The sequence below is a fragment of the Notolepis coatsorum genome, assembly GCF_963971535.1.
Source record: "Notolepis coatsorum genome assembly, chromosome: 13".
Lineage (NCBI taxonomy): Eukaryota > Metazoa > Chordata > Actinopteri > Aulopiformes > Paralepididae > Notolepis > Notolepis coatsorum.
The window spans coordinates 64,100,643-64,124,037 of record NC_140177.1 but is presented as its reverse complement, the minus strand read 5'-3'; the positions used below and the strand labels follow the sequence as shown (position 1 = coordinate 64,124,037).

The 23,395-nt window shown below is 44.3% G+C and overlaps 1 protein-coding gene across 1 annotated transcript in view; it reads right to left on the bottom strand.

Moving 5' to 3' along the window:
- Positions 1 to 20,679, bottom strand: part of plod3 (procollagen-lysine, 2-oxoglutarate 5-dioxygenase 3) — a 113,243-nt gene extending 92,564 nt beyond the window's left edge. The window contains exons 1-3 of the mRNA XM_084327317.1: positions 20,476 to 20,679; positions 2,529 to 2,620; positions 455 to 591 (exon numbers count right to left, since the gene is read on the bottom strand). Coding sequence (XP_084183443.1) covers positions 455 to 591; positions 2,529 to 2,620; positions 20,476 to 20,563 — 317 coding nt within the window. The 5' untranslated portion in view covers positions 20,564 to 20,679. The remainder of the gene's footprint in view (positions 1 to 454; positions 592 to 2,528; positions 2,621 to 20,475) is intronic.
- Positions 20,680 to 23,395: the final 2,716 nt, after the last annotated feature.

Here is a 23,395-nt window from a genome sequence, read left to right as displayed (position 1 = left end):
AATCCAAACACTGACTACATCACTAAGACTACAACACTATGGATCACCATGACTACAACACTGAGGGCTAGATCCACAAAGAATGGATTGCACGGAGCAAGTTGAACCCTTACTTACAATTCTATATGAATTGAAAATGGGGGACCCTGATGTAAACGAGACGAAAGTCTTTCTCTGGTCTGCATCCCCTTAACAATTGTGTGTATTGAGCCGTACTGTATTGTACCCATTCTGCAATCTGTTTAATAACATTTTCATTCAATCAATCACCGTGCAGATTGATTGAATGAAAGTTTTATTAACAGATTGCATCCACTGATGTTGGCTGTCTGGCAATAAAGACAGACGGACAGGTACCGTCTATAAACAAGACAGACAGACAGGCAGGTACCTGTCTATAAACAAGACAGACAGACAGGCAGGCAGACAGACAGGCAGGCAGACAGGCAGGTACCTGTCTACGAACAGAATGACCAGGTCTGGTTTCTCAGAGTGTTTCAGGAGCTCCTTCTTCAACCAGCGAACCTTCTGTCCTCCTCCAACCGTGTTCTGGACGTCCCCCCCTTTCCAGTCCTCTCCCAGACCCAACACCTACACACACACCAGAAAGGGTAATGAGTACTATACAATAATATACAAATATGCAGTTATGTATTTAAAGTGACCTTTTTTGTAGTGTGGTAAACTGGTCTGTGTTATAAACGGGTCTGTGGTATAAACGGGTCTGTGTTATAAACTGGTCTGTGTTATAAACGGGTCTGTGGTATAAACGGGTCTGTGTTATAAACGGGTCCGTGTTATAAACGGGTCCGTGTTATAAACGGGTCCGTGTTATAAACGGGTCTGTGTTATAAACAGGTCTGTGTTATAAACAGGTCTGTGTTATAAACAGGTCTGTGTTATAAACAGGTCTGTGTTATGGGTGTCACCTTTTCCCAGGATAAATATAAATATAGAAAGAAATACATGACAATAAAGAAAGACAGAAAGAGGAAGAGAGAGAAGGGGAAAGATAGAGAAATAGAGAGAAAGAAATTGAGAAATGGAGAAAGAGAGAGAAAGAAGGAGAGAAAGAGAACGAAGGAGAGAAGGGGAGAGAGAGAAAGAGACAAGGGGAGAGAGAGAAAGAGACAAGGGGAGAGAGAGAAAGGGAGAAACAGAGAGAGGGAGAAAGAGAGAGAGAGAGAGAGAAGGGGAGTGAAAGAAAGGGAGAAAAGGAGAGAGCTACAACACTGTAGCACTTGACAATTACGAACACACATATTTTACAGTCTATGGAATGCACTCAGTTCTGGAGAGGTGGAGAGAGATGTCAAGAGGTCGAGAGGGATAGAGAGGTAGAGAGAGGGATAGGTAGAGGTAGAGATGGAGATGGAAAGGTAGAGAGATAGAGAGGTAGATAGAGAGATAGATAGAGAGAGATAGAGAGGTAGAGAGATAGAGAGAGGTAGAGAGATAGGTAGAGAGAGGTAGAGAGTTAGAGAGGTAGAGAGAGAGATAGAGAGGTAGAGATAAAGAGGTAGAGAGTTAGAGAGATAGAGGTAGAGAGAGAGATAGAGAGATAGAGAGATAAAGAGGTAGAGTTAGAGAGATAGAGGTAGAGAGAGATAGAGAGATAAAGAGGTAGAGAGTTAGAGAGATAGAGGTAGAGAGAGATAGAGAGATAGAGATAGACCAGAATGCTAAACAGCTTCAGGAACAAGGCACCTGAATACTAATACATTTTAAATTACATCAAACCATTACAGGTTCGGTCGCCTAGTGTGTGTGTCTGTCTGCACCCTGTGTGTGTGTGTGTCTGCACCCTGTGTGTGTGTGTGTCTGCACCCTGTGTGTGTGTGTGTCTGCACCCTGTGTGTGTGTGTGTCTGCACCCTGTGTGTGTGTCTGCACCCTGTGTGTGTGTGTGTGTGTCTGCACCCTGTGTGTGTGTGTGTCTGCACCCTGTGTGTGTGTGTGTCTGCACCCTGTGTGTGTGTGTGTCTGCACCCTGTGTGTGTGTCTGCACCCTGTGTGTGTGTCTGCACCCTGTGTGTGTCTGCACCCTGTGTGTGTGTGTGTGTCTGCACCCTGTGTGTGTGTGTCTGCACCCTGTGTGTGTGTGTCTGCACCCTGTGTGTGTGTGTGTGTCTGCACCCTGTGTGTGTGTGTCTGCACCCTGTGTGTGTGTGTCTGCACCCTGTGTGTGTGTGTGTCTGCACCCTGTGTGTGTGTGTCTGCACCCTGTGTGTGTGTGTGCGTGCGTGTGTGCACCCTGTGTGTGTGTCTGCACCATGTGTGTGTGTGTGTGCGTGTGTGTGTGTCTGCACCCTGTGTGTGTGTGTGTGCGTGTGTGTGTGTGTGTCTGCACCCTGTGTGTGTGTGCGTGTGTGTGCGTGCGTGCACCCTGTGTGTGTGTCTGCACCGTGTGTGTGTGTGCGTGCGTGTGTGCACCCTGTGTGTGTCTGCACCATGTGTGTGTGTGTGTGCGTGTGCGTGTGTGTGTCTGCACCCTGTGTGTGTGTGTGTGCGTGTGTGTGTGTGCGTTACCTTAATAGTGTAGTTGAACTCCCTGATGGTCCTCATGAAGCGGTTGAAACCGTCCGTCTCCTCTGTGGCTGCAGTGATCACCAACAAGTTCTCTGCAGACACACACACACACACACACACACAGGGTGCAGACACACACACAGGATGCAGACACACACACACACAGGGTGCAGACACACACACACACACAGGGTGCAGACACACACACACACAGGGTGCAGACACACACACACACACACACACAGGGTGCAGACACACACACACACAGGGTGCAGACACACACAGGGTGCAGACACACACACGGTGCAGACACACACACACACACAGGGTTCAAGAGATTGATTGATTTTTATTTGGAAATTACAAACGCATCATAAAAACAAATGATCATGACCAATTTGTATTGCTGAGGATATCACCTAAAAGCATTAATTAAAACACTTATTTCCAAGGCGGTCCTCGATGGAAGACATAAAAACACACATTTAAAACATAAAAACACAGCACCTATAGCCTACTAGGAAGAACTAGAGTTTCAGTCCCCCGTCTACTAGTGGTGGGGGTAGGCCTGTTGCAATAAGCAATAAATCAATTTATCGCGCAATAATGAAAATGAATGCAATGATTTTGACGGGCGCAATTAATTGCTATTTGCGTGTTTGTTTTAATGAGGCGGGAACCAGTACCTCTCCGTGTGGGGAGGCGGGCCGCTGACGTTACTACAGAGTACAGCACGGGAGCTCCTGTGAGCACCATGCGTATGTTGGGCAGTAGCAACGCTACATAGCTTAACTACATTTCTCAGTAGCGTGATGGTAGCGTCGCTCCTTTTGAACCAAGTAGCGTTCTTTGTAGTGTAGCTATTTTTAGACCCAAGTAGTGATGTAGCGTGAACAAACGCTATACGCTACTGCCCGGAGAAACTGGACTGCTAAATAAAGATTAAAGATCTAGCGTTGATGCTATGACGCTTCCTCCTCATCGTTGATTGCCTGTAGTAGCTGCATCTAACGTTAGTAGCTAACGTTAAAACTAACCTAAAGTTAGTTGTTCACCAACAATCTCAACATTTGTTTTATCATTAGCTCAAAAACACAGAACCGGACGACACAAGTTGTCCGCTCATAGGTTCTGCTAGGATAATAACAACAATACTTCCGGTCGGTGGGTTTCAAAATAAAAGAGCAAAGTCTAAAACACCGGAAAAGACGTTTATTTTGTACAGCGTTTTCCTCCACGAGTACTCAAGTACATCATGTGATCAATCGATGTTTTTTTTTGCCCATCCCTAGTTTATCCTGTGCTGAAAAGTCTCCATTCCAATAGAGATAGTATATATTTGTGTTTATTTGATTATTGTTGAGCTATATTTTAATCGAGAGTAACTGGTAGTGTAGCTTACTACATTTTCCAAGTAGCTTGCCCATCACATAATCCGCGAGCCACAGTAAACAAACGCGAGCCACAATTAGGGTGACCAGGTGTCCCGCTTTTGGTTGTATACTGCACAGCCATTTTACCTAATGTCCCACGTCCCTCTTTTCGAAGCAAAAAATAAAAACATGGGTCTAAAAGCCCCTTCCTACAGTAAACGTAGCAACCCGCCTCTTGTCCACACACATTGCTCTGCTCGTTTTATCATTGCTCTCATGGAGATAAAACTGGGAACGAGGTTACTCTGCTTCTGATGCTACCTCATATCTGATTGGTTAGGTAGTAATTTAGGATATTTAAAATGTCTTCCAATGTTAAATAAAGGTTTATTGCACTTTGAAACGGTTTCCTTGCATTATTATGCTATTATCATTATATTAGTAAAAAAAAAAAGGTTGATTGAAAACTTTTGGGAAATACATTTCTCAAAAAAATTATTTCTCTCAAAACCGCAATAATATCACTTATCGCAATAATTTCTGGGACAATTAATCGCCCAGCAAAATGTGTTATCGTGACAGGCCTAGGTGGGGGGAAATATCGATACGTAGTAGTATCGCGATACTTTATCGATACAAGGACGCCAAGTATCGATATTTTATTATTCATTTATAAATAAAAAACAAAGATAATAGTATCTTTTTTTTTGTATTATTTTTTTGTATAAGGAAGTTGCATTGTTCATTTCAATACCTGTAATAGTACAGTAGTCCACACACACGCACATGTGCATTCAGTTAAGTTGCAATATGACTTCCCTAACTAACCGTACTGTCATGCACTTGTCCTAATATACTAACCTACACTGTAGCACTCAACACTTTGGTCAACATTGTTACTCAGCTGATAAGAGTTGTGCCCTTCCTTCCTGATGACTTGTCGTACAGAACTTGTAAGTCGCTTTGGACAAAAGCGTCAGCTAAATGTAAATGTAACACGTTAACAGCTGGCTGGAGCCGACTCAAGGCTCCTCTCCCCCGGGCTCTCTAGGAATCTGACCAAACACATTCCTGAGAACTACCTTGGATAGGGGGAGGAGAGGAGAGGAGAGGAGATAAGAGGGGAGGGGAGCAGATAAGGAGAGGAGAGATGAGATGAGGAGGAGAGGAGGAGATAAGGAGAGCAGATAAGAGAGCAGACGAGCAGATAAGAGGGGAGAGAGGAGGGGGGAGAGGAGGGGAACCGAGGGGAGAGGAGAGGAGGGGAGCAGATAAGGAGAGCAGAGGAGAGGAGAGGAGAGGAGGAAATAAGAGGAGAGGAGAGGAGAGGAGAGGAGAGGAGAGGAGAGGAGAGGAGAGGAGAGGAGAGGGGAGGAGAGGGGAGGAGGGGAGAGAGGAGTTTGGTCACAGACCCTCTCTTGTCCTGGCGTGGCCTCAGCAGCCAGGTTGGGGTTATTCCACACACTCTCTACAACTAACATAATGTGTTTTAACCTGCATGCCTGAGGCTAAGAATAGAAGCCTTCGTTGTACTGGGAGGGGAGCGAGAGACGCAGGCGGAAGCTTCTAGAAGCGTTGGGTCATTGAGCAGTGGACACAAACACTTTGTTTGCCTACAGTCAACAACATTTGCATGTCATTAAACCAGCTTGTATCTTGATCCGTCTGCCGTCTGTCTAACTTCTTTATCTAGAACAGTGGTTCCCAAAGTCGGGGTCGCGACCCAAAGGTGGGCCGCGAGCAGCCACGGGTGGGCCGCGAGATGATTTAATTTTTTTTTTTTTTTAAATAAAAAAAATTTAAAAAAATCTTTTTTTTATTTTATTTTTTATTTATTTTTTGTCAGGCCACTGAACTTAGAAGCAGGCCAGGACAGTGTTTCTAGTTGTATTCTAAAATTCTATTCTATTGTATTCTAAAATGTGACTATATGGTTTTATATTAACTTAATAAATAAACAAAAACGAAAAATCTACTTATTTCAACGAACATTTCAAACTAAATAACAGATTATGCACATAAAACGCTGAAAACAACCGAAGCAACAATAGTATTTTAATGAGGCTATTATTATTATCATTATTTTGCAACAAGTTAGCCCTCTCATAAATAGCACATATAAATGAATAACTAACTTGAACTAACTTAATAGGATTGAAGTGATATTTGGCTTAAAAAATCGGTCGCCTGGCAAAAAAAAAAAAAAAAAAAAGCCTGACGATGTGCATTGGGCCGCGGCTCTCTGACGCCTTATTTTCTGGGCCCTGGCCTGAAAAGTTTGGGAACCCCTGATCTAGAAGACCTACAGAAGGAGAAGACCTGGAAAAGAAGGAGAATATAATGTAGATAAGAGAAGGAGAGAAGACCTAGAGAAGGACCTAGAGAATAAGACCTAGAGAATGATAGAAGGATAGAAGACCTAGAGAAGAAGATTCAATTCAGAGTTGAGATTGTTACCGTTGCACTGATCGAGTTAATGTCGAGTTGTAGATATAGAATATAGCTTCATTTTGCCAGAGGGAACTTCCAGCTCAACATCAGAATGAGACACAAGATCGTTATTACTTTTATTCGCTATTTCCATTCATAAATCATCCTGGAAGGCTGTGGTACTGTGTGGCAATGTGTCTGAGATCGCAGCGGTCCAATAGTGCTGCCTGGTGGTATGCGGCCGATGTCACACTTCCTTTCTGACTGTATGGGGCTGTGCGTCATTGAAAGTCATCAGGGCGGAGTTTTCTTGTAATGTGGATCAATATCTTCACCCGATCGCATTTCGCTTTCGGGACGCCGGATTCATTATGCTGTGGGGGGTTATGGCGTGGGCCAAATGGACATACGATCTAGCAGATGGCAATCAAATAATTGGAACATTCTTTTTGGAATATCATCGGCCACAGGTAAGAGCAATTTAATGTCAATTTCAGCTTGGTTGTCCATTGTGTTCATAGCCATCGCCCTGATCAGCGTATGCTGTTGTACTAACGAATGCCGTTATTGACAATCAATTAATCAGAAACGACCCCCCCCCCCCCTTTCATGCATGCAGGAACATAATCAGGGCTGTACGCTAAGCTTTTTCACTAGGGGCACACTTGCCCCTAAATGAGAAATTTAGGGGCAAAGAATATTTTTTAGGGGCAAATTTTTAAATAACTATTTTACCATTATAGTAGGGCTGGGCGATATGGCCTCTAAATGATATCGCGATATTTTGACATGCATCAAAAATGCTTGATTTAACCCTTTGATGCATACAGTCACGCCAATATGATGATTATAATAAGTCCCTGCAACATATGTTTGCATTATTAAACCATGAAGATGCTTTAAAAAATAATTTAATGAAAATGTACTAAGAGTAGTCTACTGACACACTAATAAAAAAAATTATTTACATCTAAGACAATTTATATAAAAACTCTTGGGTGCCTTTTACACAGTACTGTGTTTTCTATCCACTTTAGCCAAACACACACACACACACACACACACACACACACACACATATATATATATATATACACACACACACTACTGTGAGAAAATAATAATCACACAGACTTAATGATTTTAGAATATTTCAGATAATGAAATTAAATGTTTATATCATCAACTATCCAGTTAGTATTTATACTGTGTGTAACATTTGGCTACTTTAAATCGTTGAATGTAGAGAGAGAGCGAGAGAGAGAGAGAGAGAGGGGGGGTGAGAACGAACAAGAGAGCCAGCCCCCCCCTTCGCGTTTTGATAGTCTAAGCTGCCGTAGGTGATGACGTCACACTCGAATGTAAACAGGAAGAGATGGAGACACACGGAGATGGAAATTCATAGAAATGAATAACCAATAAATATGAAGTTATGTTTAAACGTCTGTTGTCAAGCGTTGTCAATATAACCCACCCCCTTTCCTCACGAATGGAACTAGTCTTGTGGAGTCCGCTTTGACCGTTTTCCAGGGTTAGCAGAGATCGCTAGTTAACTTAGCATAATCCTAATGGTAGCTACCGTTAGCTCATTGCTCGTGTCAATTAAATTGCATGTTATTAAAGGTCCGCGCTGGTCTGTCTAATGAAATTACAACCGCAACATTATATTGCACTGTACAGCCCTGGTTGTAGGCTAATGTTTTACTACTATTTGTATGGATTAATTTAGGAGTGAAATGCGAATGAAGGGTTGAAATCACCACTCGCAAGCTTGCCCCCAGATATTATTTTAAACTCGCACGGACCAAATTAGGGGGCAATTTGCGATCATATCATCGCAGTGTACAGGCCTGATAATATACCGATCATAGGCATTTACATTTTTATTGTAGCGTGTATAGGGATGAAATGCCAATGGATTAAGTATAATATGCGTCACGGCCTATTAATAGCCTCCCAGGAATTACCCTAAGCCGCTCTAAAACCATACTTATATTCACCACGATATAAAACGGGAATGTATGGATGGAAGAAATATTCCTTTTTCACATCTTTCACATCTTGAACGATAGATACTCAATGTCAAATAGGCCATAGTATTGCATCCATAGCTATAATATAGAATATTAGTAACACACTTTGGCGCGACCCCGAGTCAGTCGCCATGGGTTTTGCTCAGCAACGAATGTGCAAATTTTTTGTTATTATGTTTGTTTTTACAACTTTTTTTATCGAAGCATCACTGGCGGGGACGTCGTACAACCGCCAGTCACTTATTGACCTAAACTCCGGACTCAAAGAGGAGTTTAGAGACACTTTATCATGCCAAGAATGGCCAACGGAGATCAGGCGGGACAAAGACAACACAGGAGACAAAGACGGCCGCAAGACAAAGAAGAAACACAGAGGGAAGAGGAGCGGGATCAGATTAAGATTAAGGAAATCTGCTTACCGTCCGGCTATTCCATCTATCTTCCTGGCGAATGCTCGTTCGCTAGAGAGTAAGATGGATGATTTACGAGCGCGGGTCCGATTCCAGCGAGAGATGAGGGAATGCAATATCCTGTGTCTCACGGAGACCTGGCTGAAACCAGTGACTCCTGATCACAGCATCTCTCCCTCCAACTCCTTCACCATCTTCAGAGCGGACCGTACAGAAGCCTCCGGGAAGAGCATCGGCGGGGGGCTATGCCTTATGACCAACAACGGCTGGACTAGCCCCGGGGAAGTGAAGATACTCTCCCTACATGGAACACCTCACGATCCAATGTCGCCCGTTCCATCTTACGCGCGAATTCACTGCAGTGATCATGACTGCAGTGTACATCCACCCCCAGGCGAACGTCGGCAGGGCGCTAGCGGAACTACACGACCATCTGAACGCGCACCAGATCAAGCATCCGGACGCAGCCATGATCGTAGCCGGGGACTTCAATCAGGCGAATATGAAGAAAGTCATGCCGTCTTTCTTCCAGCACATCGTCTGCTCCACAAGGGGAGGAAATACACTCGACCACTGTTACACCCCGTTCAGAGCCGGATACAAGGCTGTACCGGCTCCACCATTAGCAGGAGCAACAAACACGTCGGGTCATGCCGCCATCTTTCTTGTCCCAGCATATAAACAGAGATCACGTGACGCTGTCGTGTCACGTGAGGTAAAAAAAATGGGACGACCAATCAGAGGCCACGTTTCAGGACGCACTAGATGACGCCGACTGGGGAATGTTCAGGAGGAGTAACAGTGACGTCAGCGATTTCACAGACGCTGTGGTGTCATTCATAACAACACTGGCTGATAGTATCGTCCCCACAAAAAAGGCGAGGGTGTTCCCAAACCAGAAACCATGGGTGGACAGTACTATCAGAGCCGCCCTGAACTCTCGCACCACTGCTTATAACCAGGGCAGAGAGTCAGGAAACATGGAAGAGTACAAGACAACAGTCTACACTCTGCGCAAGGCTGTCAAACTTGCTAAGAGGACGTATGCCGACAAGATGGAGGCACAAATGGCACAGAACGACACAAGAGGATTATGGCAGGGACTGAGGGCTATAACTGACTACAAAGTCAGCGCCCCCTCAATGGGGAGCGACGACGCCTCCCTTGCGGACCAGCTCAACATCTTCTACGTGCGGTTTGGTGCAAACAGTGGCACTGCTAGCCCAACGGCTAGTGACGTCACTGGCAGGGTTTCCGTTAGAATTTTTTTTTGCAGGTCTGAGTGTCCGGTAGATTTCAATCTACCGGACAAATGGGATAAATTCCGGTCAGAGTTTATTGAGCTTAAAAACAATTGATAGGCCTATATAAAGAATGACATCATCAAGGCATTTATAATATTTTAACTTAAAACTAGGCTACTTTTGCGTATATACAGTCATTAATATATTCCAAATAAAATAAGTCCCTCGAGACTTCGTGCTGCTGCCGACTTGAGGTGTCGGTGGGCAGTCTGCCCGACCTTAATAAACAGCAGTCTGTTATAATCACATTTTTATGAGCTAACGAATTCCGTTATATTGGACATTTGTATTAATTATATCAAGCGAAGAACTGAGAAATTTGGCAGAGAGAGACGGCAACATTATCGTGGGTTTGCGTGATGTATATCTCCACCTCCCAACGACTTGGTGCTGGTCATAATGTCCTGTGAAAATAATTCCCTCTAAACACAATTTGATTATTTGAATTGTATTAAAATAGGCTCAAATTAAATAGCCTATGCGATGAACGAAACAATCATTTGTTTCATCATTGCTTCACCAAGCAGCCGGTCTAATAATGACATCCTGTTGTCAGCGCGAGCTGGCTGCTGATATATTTACGTGAAGCATGGAGCAGCAGTGTTTTTAGGTCCGGTCTGGAAACCGCTCAGCAGCGCCCCCACCCAACAGCTGAATTGACAATGGCTGAATTGGAGTACTGCACCCTGCCGGCCGGCAGATGGATGCTTCTCGCAAATATATCAGCAGCCAGCTCGCGCTGACAACAGGATGTCATTATTAGACCGGCTGCTTGGTGAAGCAACGATGAAACAAATGTAATGATTGTTTGTTTCGTTCATCGCATAGGCTATTTAATTTTAGCCTATTTTAATACAATTCAAATAATCTAATTGTGTTTAGAAAGAATTATTTTCACCGGACATTATGACCGGAGAGATTAAATATGTCGGACTTCAACAGATTTTGCCGGTCAAATACCGGTAATTACCGGCTAACGGAAACGCTGGTCACTGGTGCGCCGGCTGCTGTGGAGGGCATCCGCGGGGGGGGCGGGGACGCTCTCTCATTGACGGTACACAGTGTGAGAAGAGCATTTATGCAGGTGAACACCAGGAAGGCTGCTGGCCCAGATGGAATAACAGGACGCATACTTAAGTCCTGTGCCAACCAGCTAGCCCCTGTGTTCACCGCCATATTTAATCAATCCCTGGCGGAGTCGGTGGTCCCTGCCTGCTTCAAGATGTCTACCATCATCCCTGTACCGAAGAAACCCTCCCCAACATGTCCAAATGACTACAGACCGGTGGCACTCACCTCTGTGGTCATGAAATGTTTTGAGAGGCTGGTCAAGGACCACATTTGTGCCTCCCTCCCCAGTGATATGGACCCTATGCAATTTGCATACAGGACAAACAGGTCCACTGACGACGCGGTCTCCCAGGTACTGCACAGCACCCTCTCCCACCTTGACCGTCAGAAGGGGGGCTATGTGAGACTGTTGTTCATTGACTACAGCTCAGCGTTCAACACCATAGTCCCCACCAGACTGGTGGACAAGCTGATCGAGCTGTGTCTGAGCTCCGCCCTGAGCGCCTGGGTACTGGACTTTGAGTGAAAGACCCCATGCGGTCAGGGTGGGGGGGTCAGACCTCCAACACCATCACCCTGAGCATCGGGTCCCCCCAGGGCTGTGTTCTAAGCCCCCTGCTGTACTCACTCTACACACACGACTGGGTGGCCAAGTTCAGCTCCAACTCCATAGTGAAGTTCGCAGACGACACGTGGTGGTGGGGCTGATCTCGGACAACGACGAGAAGGCCTACCGGGAGGAGGTTGAGGTACTGGAACGCTGGTGCCAGGACAACAGCCTGCTCCTGAACATTGGTAAAACCAAGGAGCTGATCGTGGATTATAGGAGAGGACAGCAGGAGACACACACACCACTGATGATTAACGGGGCTACTGTGGACAGGGTGAGCAGCTTTAAGTACCTGGGGGTCCACATCTCAGAGGATCTGACATGGTCAACACACATAGACACAGTAGTAAAGAAGGCGAAACAGCGCCTCTACCACCTGAGACAGTTAAGGAAGTTCAGAGTATCGGGGAAGATACTCCAGTCCTTCTACTCAGGAGATGTAGAGAGCATCTTGACCGGAAACATCACTGCCTGGTATGGAAACAGCACGGCACAAGACAAGAAGGCCCTACAGAGAGTGGTGCGCTCAGCCGAGCGTACCACGGGTATTGCACTACCTCCCCTGCAGGTTCTATACAACAAGAGGTGCAAATCCAGAGCCTGCAGGATAATGAAAGACCCTCACCACCCCAATAACAGCCTGTTCCAGCTAGAGTTGTTCCGATACCGATACCAGTATCGGAAAAGCCGCCGATACTGGCTAAAATGCTGGTATCGGTATTGGCGAGTACCCTCTAATGCTGCGCTCCGATACCATATGACGTAATTTATCAACAACACTGTGGTCTGTTGAGTAAGCATTATAAAACAAACGTGTGCTTAATCGATTAAAGTGTCAATGCCATTTGTCATTTTAACAGCAGATTAAATGACAAATGTAAATGTCATCGTCCCGACAGAGCGGTGTTGACGGGGAGCTCATGGGTTCGCTTGGTGGCTGGTGTTATTAGCATTGAACAGCTAACCGAAAGCTAGCTTTAACATTACCACCTGTCTGAAGAAGTCCACCATCATCCCTGTACCCAAAAAATCTACGCCCGCTTGCCTCAACGACTACCGCCCTGTAGCCCTCACCTCCATAGCCATGAAGTGCTTTGAGAAGCTAGTGAAGGGCTACATCTGTTCCTCCCTCCCCATCAACCTGGACCCTCTGCAATTAGCATATCGCCCCAACAGGTCCACGGAGGACGCCATAGCCCATGTGCTGCACACAGCAGCATCACATCTGGACAAGAGGAAGGGGAACTATGTGAGAATGCTGTTCATCGACTACAGCTCAGCATTCAATACCATAGTCCCCTCCAAACTCATAGCCAAGCTCAGGGACCTGGGCTTGAACTATGACCTGTGCCAGTGGGTCCTGGACTTCCTGACGGGCAGACCCCAGGTGGTAAGAGCCGGCAACTGCACCTCCTCATCCATCACGCTCAACATAGGGGCCCCCCAGGGCTGTGTTCTGAGCCCCCTCCTCTACTCCCTGTACACACATGACTGCGTAGCACAGCGGAACAACAACACCATCATCAAATTTGCTGATGACACAGTAGTGGTGGGCCTGATCTCTGCCAACGACGAAAGGGCCTACCTGGAAGAGGTAGAGAACCTGTCACAGTGGTGTCAGGAGAACTGCCTCTCCCTGAACGTCAGCAAAACAAAAGAGATGATTGTGGACTTCAGGAGGTCGGGGGTCAAGGACTACAGCCCCCTCAGCATCGACGGGGCACCAGTTGAGAGAGTGAACAGTTTCAAGTACCTCGGAGCCCACATATCCGAGGACTTGACATGGACCACACACATTGACAGTGTTGTGAAGAAGGCACGACAACGCCTCTACTTCCTCAGGCGCCTAAGGAAGTTCCAAGTCAGTCAGAAGATCCTTAGGAACTTCTACTCATGTACAATAGAGAGCATCCTGACCGGCAACATCACCTCCTGGTTTGGGAATAGCACTGCACAAGACCGTAGCAGACTACAAAGAGTGACACGTTCAGCCGAACGCACAATTAGAGGGGGGCTTCCCACCCTCCAGAACATTTACAACAAGCGGTGCAAGGGGAAGGCTAAGAGAATTATTAAGGACTCGAGCCACCCGAACAACTGCCTCTTTGAACTGCTGCCGTCAGGCAAGCGATACCGGAGTCTTATGGCGAGCACAGAAAGACTCAGAAGGAGCTTCTATCCCCAGGCCATCAGGCTGCTAAACGAACAATAATCGCTAAACGAACAATAATCACTATGCAACAACCATCAAATGCACACAGCACACACACCCACACGCACACACACACTCACTCAAACAAACAACACACTGCAGCACCCACTCTCCACACTTTAGATCACACAAACACACTTACACTTTATATCTATTGATAAAGGATTTGCACTACAACTCGTACACCTACTGTGAATTGTACCTAAACTGCACCTTGTCCATTTATGCCTTGCACTATATAGTATTGTATATTAGTACACTGCACAGTATTGTATATTGTATGGTAACTACGTCTACGAACATTGTACATATGTCTAAACTGAACACTGTGACCTCTTTTTTTTTTCTTCTAATTTTTACTATGTTTTTATTTCATACTTATCTTGTCATGCACAGTCTCTGGAGCGCAACAGTAAGAAGCATTTTGTACAAAAGTATTCTGTACTTCTGTATGACAACTATTAAAGAAACTTGAAACTTGAAACTTGAAACCTTGGCTAAAGTTGGGGCTATTCATATAATCCAGCAATAATGGCTGCAGACCTGCAAGCAAAGTACAGCAAGTTGGCAAAGGAGTATTCCAAGTTAAATCACAATGTCACCAGTAACGTTACAGTCTTCTATGGTCTTCCCATATACCGGTAGCTCATGCTAGCTAACGGTAACGTCGTCATTGCACAATTGCACGTCGCGTACACAATTAATGACATGTTGCGGACAGCCATATCGGCGACAATGTTTCGCTTTTAGTGCCAAATGATAAGAGTCTGAGGCGGAGTCTCAAAAGAGAATGTTGAATATTTATTGTGCAAAAATCACAACAGATCCTCTGCTACTTCAACGGAGCCTTGTAGACAGACTGAGTAGGGTATATCTGCAGAGCCAGTGGGTAGCGAGTGCAGCAACGTATAATGTCCGTGTGGATCATTGGAGTAGGGTATATCTGCAGTGCTGAAGCCCCATACTCATTGATTAATGATACTAATACAAATCTATACAATCACCTGTTGTTGAATAAATACCATTACTTTCTAGTTATTACTAAAAAACAGTATATATAAAACAGTATTTGTTAAAAAAAAAAAAAAATTATATTTATAAAAAATGTATATAATATCTTTTTTTTTGGCCGATACCCAAAGCTTAGGTATCGGAATGGAAAAAATTGTATCGGAACATCTCTAGTTCCAGCTGCTGAGGTCAGGCAGACGCCTGCGAACCCCAGCTACTAAGACAGAGCGGCTTAGGCTCAGCTTCTTCCCCCAGGCCATCAGAGCCCTGAACAATGAACATTGAGTGCCACAGAACACTGAACTATCCACACACAAGCACACATGAACACACACACGACACGCACGCTGTGCACGCTCACACACTAGCAGCCACTTAACACTTTAACATGAGCGGGCATACACTCATGCCGCACACTTATGGCCAAAAGGAAAGGCCACTTTAAACTAGAATAACAGGAACAGTGTATTGCACTACCAAAGCTACCTAGCATGTCCTATATGCTCTGTAAATAACTATGTACAGATACTGAGATGTCACACCATGTTACCTGTTTATTGCACAATGTTGTTTTTTATTAGATTCTATTATATGTTGTAACACTGTATTGCACATCGTTGCGGGCAAGACCACCCGCATTTCATTGTATACTTGTATGCTGTGACAATTAAAACTCTTGACTTGACTTGAATATAGTTATAGCCCTGCAAACAAGGTGACCGACTCCATTGGTTTAATGCATGGCAGCACAATAGCCATATCCCGTTCCCAGCGTGGCAGAGAAAGAGTTAAAACAGAACAATGTGAACACAAAGAGGACAGAGTTATATGTGAAAACACCCTAATGGTATTATCTGCTGGTATCTTGTGATATCTAATCGGTCTACTGAACTGTACAGTACACCAGCTCATCCCTGCAGTCAAACCCTAACCCATTTAACAGCACAAACAGAAACACTGAGATGGGGGGGGGGGGGGCAATATTAACTCCCAGCAGTAACCAACAACTGAAAGGGGATTTTATTTAGGACGAGGTCATCCTCCATGACTCTGTTCTGGATGTGTCATGGGTCTCTAGCACTCTGTCTCAATGGCAGGTCAGGTGATGATTTGGGGAAATGAAGAGAAAAGGCATGGCTAGAAGCAGCACCAGAGACCTACCAGACATCCAGCCAGACCCTCCGGGAGTGAGTGAGAGAGTACGTGAGTGAGTGAGAGAGTACGTGAGTGAGTGAGCAAGAGAGTATGTGAGCGAGAGAGTATGTGAGCGAGAGAGTATGTGAGCGAGAGAGTACGTGAGTGAGTGACCACATAGCCCACACATGAAGGGAAAACACTGCTACTCTGGGAAACCATTTTAAGGAGGAGCAGGATTATTTAACTGGCCCGTTTCCAAAGGGAAGTTAGAATGAGTCTTTCCACAAACCCTCTAGTTTTCAACACGTGCTCCCATCCATTTTCAGGGCTACTGAATCAAATCAAATTTATTTGTAAGGCCCGACAACACACGTTAATGTCCCCATGGGCCGGACATGTCTTCTTTAAACAAGTCAAGAAGAAAACATAACAATAAGTCAAGAACAGAACAAGAACACCATAATTATGGTCCAACAAATTTAAAATAAATGCAAATAAATAAATAAATGCAACACTCCCAGACGTACCCCACGCGAAGGTAAGGAAAAACTCACTAAAACCTAACAATAGGGAAAAATGCTCCACAGGCAGTGTGGAGGAGAGAAACCTTAGAAGGGCCATTCAAGGGGGGATCTCCCTTCTTAGATGTCGGTGATAGTAGTGTTGCAGACTAACAGTTGGTAAGCATGCACTCAAGTGTGTAGTGAAACACAGATGAGTGCATGCAATAGCAACTGAAGACATACATACAGAGAGACAGAGTTTAGCTTGCAGGCCCTGCACAAAACTCAGCAGATTGACAGATCCTCGTTACTGGCCCCTAAGAAGAATAAGGTACACTCTGATAAAGTAGCCTTTGTGTCTACTTACAGCCCGATTACGAGACATACGTACCATTGTTAATAAATACTGGCATATTTTACAGTCTGATCCTCTAATCGGAACGGCGTTTCAACATTCGCCCAATTACTACTACAAAAGACAAGCGAATCTCTCAAATCTGCTTGTGAAAACGGATTTTCCCATAATAAAACCGACTCACTTTATGTCTAACATCCCAGATGGGAATTTTCCCTGTCAATCTTGTGTACATTGCCAAGGGATGATCAAAGACAAAAGTTATACACATCCAAAAACGGGCAAACGGATATCGGTTAAAGGACGTATTACCTGCAATTCCTCCAACATAGTATACCTGCTGAAATGTCCTTGTGATTTTTCATATGTAGGCAAAACAACGAGACCATTCAAATTAAGAATCAGTGAACATAAGTGTTCAATCAGAAATTCAGACGTCAAATCTGCGGTAGCTAGACACTTCAAGACTTGCAAGCATGCTGTCAAAGATCTCCGTTATATGGATCTAGAGTTAGTTCATAGGCCCGCCAGGGGAGGCGACAGGCATAAGCTACTTTTGCAAAGAGAGTGTTATTATATTCACCTCTTTAACTGTATAGAGCCAAGAGGGATGAATGAAGAGAACGTTTTGACCCGCTTCCTTTAAATACCTTTCCCATTAAGGCCGATTATTAGTTCATGTTTTAGGCAAGACCACCCGCATTTCATTGTATACCTGTATGCCGTGACAATTAAAACTCTTGACTTGACTTGACTTATCTTTAGAATGATGTATGGAGGGTGAGCCTGGTTCAGTAAATATGAGTAAGATCCATTTAGCCCAACAAATAAGGGCATCTAGTTATTTAAGCAACAAGTATATAAGTATACAAGGGAGTATTAATGATTAGACTATAGATCTGTTTTAAAGAGCCATTCGTACGACTAATAACCTTAGACACACCGAACAGGTGTAGTTTTTTTCCTCTTTTTTCCTCTTTATTATGAGGCTCAAAAAAAGAGTTTGACTTTACGCCAAAGGGCGGACTTATTTACCCAAGGGTTTATTTTTTATATTTAAAATGAATAAGGCATTAGAGTGTATCTACCTAGCCATACATACTTGTTACAAAGGATCAGATTAAACCGAATATATATATTTATTTATTGATATATATTGCATAGTATTTGTATATCGTTTGATATCCCCTGTATATTCCTTGTATATATACACGGAATATCCCTTTAGCCCAGACCATAATATTTCATTCTCCTATTGGACAGCGGTCCACCGGCGCCAGGGACCGGCCTCCGGAGTCAGGTTCAAAGTCACCGTCAAGACGTGTCTGGACATGCCCGGCCTTGCCCAGGGATACGCGACAGAAATGAGATTGGTACTAGTTTGTTCACCGTGCGTATAAATACGGCGCAGGTGAATATAGAAGCCCCTTCTTAGCCTTAGTATGTTACCCAATAAGTTGAAGCCTCACCCACGATACAACGTGCGGTGAAGTATGGCCTGTTTGGCCCCAGAATAGAGCATTGAGACCGCGTGCGAATTAATAACTGAATTGTCAGAGTTTGGCGCTATACCGTCGAGTGCGACATATTTCTATTAAGTCATTAATAGTCTATTTGTGTATAGTGTATCGTGCGGTTAAAGTTCTACAGTGACCAGCATCTCCAACGCTTCCTCGTATTAGCTAGAGTTCTTATCCAGGCTGGGCTGACCACATGGCGCTTTCACCCGAGGAGACCTAGACGAGAACCGTATGGACATGTACACTGGATTAATCTACCCGACGACTACATAGCCCTTTGCGGCTGGAATATATTTGCTTTGGTCCTGTGATTTATGGAGCGGATAATCGCCGACGCCTGCACGTGTTGGATTTACCCCGCGAGGAGTCAAGTCGAGTCGGCGCCTCAGAGAGCCTGAGGCCGACTAGCTTTCTTCACTGTGGAGCTACAGTCTACGGAGAACAGCTGTATTCGTCTGTGGATCAAGAGGCTACTGCACCGGCTCCTGTACCTGGAGTCTCCTTAGTCATCGTTGACCAGACGTTCTACTACCGACAGATCTTCTACCCCTGCTGGCTTACAACCAGGGGGAACCCCTTCCAGTATCTCCCGCTATATTACTAGTGTACCATAGATATAATTCCCTAAGATTCAGGTTGTATAATTACCTCCTGCGTAACCAGAGAATGGACATTCATTATTGATTTGCCTACGCATATTCCTTTGCCTTACAAGTGCATTCAAAGAATAATGTAAAGTATCCTATGTACCTTTTGCTCCATTAAATACTTGATTATACCTTTGTTTGGAACCGATTTCATTGTGGGAAGTGTTCATCATATTCATATATCGTGTACTGTATGGCCAGTAATTAAAGTACATAAAGCGGTAGTGGTTTAATGATACCATACTTATCAATACAGTCAGGGAATTGTACCCCTCAGTTACAATACTAGATGTTATTTTAGTTTTTAGTTTCTAGTATAACAACAATTTTATGTTTATATATTTTATATCTACATTTATTATTTCTATATTGTGGTAATTTCAACTTAAGAATGGACTCTTGGCATCAAAGTACTTCCTGGGTCAAATTCGACCTTATAGCAACTCTCAACACACCTGTGGATGACGTCACTTCCTGCTTTGCTTGGTATATAAACATTATTGTCGGTGAGAACATTTGCTAGCCATCAACACTGAGGAAGGAACATAAATTGTTCCGAAACATGTTTGTTTCAGGCTGCCATTAAATAACCAAAATCTGTGAGTGCTGGTCCAAGCGTATTGCTTTCTTTTTCTAATGCTACTGAAGACATACATACAGAGAGACAGAGTTTAGCTTGCATGCTACTGAAGACATACAGAGAGAGACAGAGTTTAGCTTGCATGCTACAACTGAAGACATACATACAGAGAGAGACACACAGTTTAGCTTGCATGCTACTGAAGACATACAGAGAGAGAGAGAGACACAGAGTTTAGCTTGCATGCTACTGAAGACATACATACAGAGACAGAGTTTAGCTTGCATGCTACTGAAGACATACATACAGAGAGACAGAGTTTAGCTTGCATGCTACTGAAGACATACAGAGAGAGAGAGACAGAGTTTAGCTTGCATGCTACTGAAGACATACAGAGAGAGAGAGACAGAGTTTAGCTTGCATGCTACTGAAGACATACAGAGAGAGACAGAGTTTAGCTTGCATGCTACTGAAGACATACAGAGAGAGAGAGACAGAGTTTAGCTTGCATGCTACTGAAGACATACAGAGAGAGAGAGACAGAGTTTAGCTTGCATGCTACTGAAGACATACAGAGAGAGACAGAGTTTAGCTTGCATGCTACTGAAGACATACAGAGAGAGAGAGACAGAGTTTAGCTTGCATGCTACTGAAGACATACAGAGAGAGCCGAGCTCCAAGCTGAGCTCCAGGCTGACCGGGGCCAGGCTGCTCTGCTGGCCGGAGAGAGGGCTCTGTGGAGCGGCCTTACCTGCTGAGAGCTTCCGCTGTTCCGCCGACACGACGCTCCGGTGGAGGAAGGCGATTAGAAGCAGGTAAAATAAACGGCAGGAAGACATTGTTGTTCTACAACTAACTACTGTGTTGTGTAGTAAACGTGTCTCTCTCCGTCTGTCTCTCTCTCCTTTCTCACGGTCTCTCCATCTATCTCTTCTCAGTTCTCTCTCTTCGTCCTCAACTCTCTGCCTGTTGTCAACACAGGACAGAAACCCCGCCCCTTTTACAAACTCTCGACCAATAGTATCCGTGGGAATTGATTGACGGTTTGCCGACCAATCGGAGCTCGAAAATAACATCGCACGAGCCAATGAGGGGCCGACAAATGAACCGGGGAGCAGTGACGTCGGTCATCCCGCAGGAAGTGGACGAGGAGCAGTGAGAGTGAAGCTCGTGCCACGTAGAGAGTTTCAAGTTTCTGTAGCAGTTGTCCTACAGAAGTACAGAATACTTTTATATAAATGCTTCTTTCTGTTTTGCTCCAGAGATTGTGCTAGATAAAAATAGATAAGTATAAAATAAGTATAGTAAGTATAAAATAGAAGTCAAGTACGTAGACAAAAGTGTTCAATATATACATACAATGTACAATGCAGAGTAGAAAAGTAACTGAGTTACAATACAATATACTAGGGATGCTCGATATTGGCTTTTTTACCGATACCGATATACCGATATTGTCCAACTCTTAATTTCCGATACCGATATCAACCGATACCGATATGTGCAGGGTTTCCCCCATCAAAAAATTGAATAATTTCAGGTAATTAACATTACATATCTCTTGTTGTGGAATTAACACAACATTATGCATACTTTTGACAATAAATAAAATCAGAATTTGTTCTTACTTGCTTGCCTGGGTAAATAAAGGTTATAGAAATGTAAACCGATACCATTTTCCGATATCACATTTTAATGCCGATATTGGCCGATAATATCGGACATCCCTACTATATACTATACAGTACAATGCAGAAATGGGATGAGGTACAATTTACAGTAAGGTGTAATGAGGTATGGGTTGTAGTGCAAATTCTTTACCAATAAATATAAAGTGTGTTTAGGTGTTCTAAAGTGGGTGCTGCAGTGAGTTGTTTGTTTAAAGTGAGTGTGTGCATGTGGATGTGTGTGCTGTGAGTGCATTTGATGGTTGTTACATAGTGTTATTGTCATTTAGCATCCTGATGGCCTGGGGATAGAAGCTCCTTCTGAGGCTGCGGTTAGACTTTCGTTTTATTGTCAGATGAGTTTCGCCGCAACGTAGCGGGAGGCCAGTCACACTTTCGTTTTTGTCACCTGAGCACAGTGATGTAGTATACTGCCAAAGCAGTAGGTGGCAGTAGGTGGCGAACATGAAGGCAATTTTCAACCAATAAGAACTTGAATGTGCCAATACACTTCCTGCAAAGAAAATGTCAACAAGGCGGGCGCCGCCATCTTTGCCTATTTACCCAATGCAGCACTTCTTTTTCAGCAAAGTGTAATAAAAGTGCAATAAACAAAACGGATACATTCACTGTGTGTTCTGCCTCTCATTTGTTGAGAAACAAAACTAACATCAACACAAGTGACCACCAAGAGCGGATAGTTTAGTCTCAAAAAAGATCGGTGACGTTGTTAGCTACATTGTTAGCTGCATGCTAACGTGGATGGAATATGCCATTATAACAGTATAGCATTGTGGCTAGAAGCTAACGTTAGCTCACGCTAGTTAGCCAGCACCAAACTGATGATATCGGGAGCTATCAGTAGCTAGATAACATTAGAGACAACGCTGTGTGTATTAAACAAAGGTGAATAGATGACTGGGCCATTTTGTTTAATGCTTGTTAAGTTGAAAGAGGAGCTTTGAGCTAACAGGGTCTGATAGCTAACGCTAGCTCATGTTAGCCAGTGGCAGTGCTCATGCAATCGGTAATGCTAGCAGAATGAATGGATGTAAACTTTATTTAACATATTGCATAATGGGTACAATACAATACGGCTCAATACAAACAATTGTTAAGGAAATGCAGACTGTTGTAGCTTGGACTGGGGTCCTTATAACAATAACTTGACAACACATGGTAGCTGCAGCTATTTGGGACAGCTCTGTCCCAAACACACACACACACACACACACTCTGTTGTCACCGGAAGGGCACGCAGATGGTATCTACTGCGCATGGGCGTTTTCGCAACAACGGCTCCGTGCAAATTACACGACTGTTGTCGGCGAGTTTTGGCGCTACTCCAAAACGGAAAACACAATTTAGCGTTTTCAGTAGGACCACAACGTATCCGCCAAAAACGCATTTCTGTGTAAAAGGGACAGCAAACGTATTCAAAAACGTATAAAAACTAGCACAAAAACAGTCAGTGTAACAAGCGCCTGAGTCTCTCTGTGCTTGCCATGAGACTCCGGTATCGCTTGCCTGACCGCAGCAGTTCAAAGAGGCAGTTGTTTGGGTGACTGGGAGTCTTTGATTATTCTCTTAGCCTTACCCATGCACCGCTTGTTGTAAATGTCTTGGAGAGTGGGAAGCCCACCTCCAATTGTGCGTTCGGCTGAATGTGCCACTCTCTGTAGTCTGCTACGGTCTTGTGCAGTGCTATTCCCAAACCAGGAGGTGATATTGCCAGTCAGGAGTAGAAGTTCTTAAGGATCTTCTGACTGACTTGGAACTTCCTTAGGCGCCTGAGGAAGTAGAGGCGTTGCCGTGCCTTCTTCACAACACTGTCAATGTGTGTGGTCCATGTCAAGTCCTCGGTTATGTGGACTCCGAGGTACTTAAAACTGTTCACTCTCTCAACCGGTGCCCCGTCGATGCTGAGGGGGCTGTAGTCCCTGACCCCCGACCTCCTAAAGTCCACAATCATCTCCTTTGTTTTGCTGACATTCAGGGAGAGGC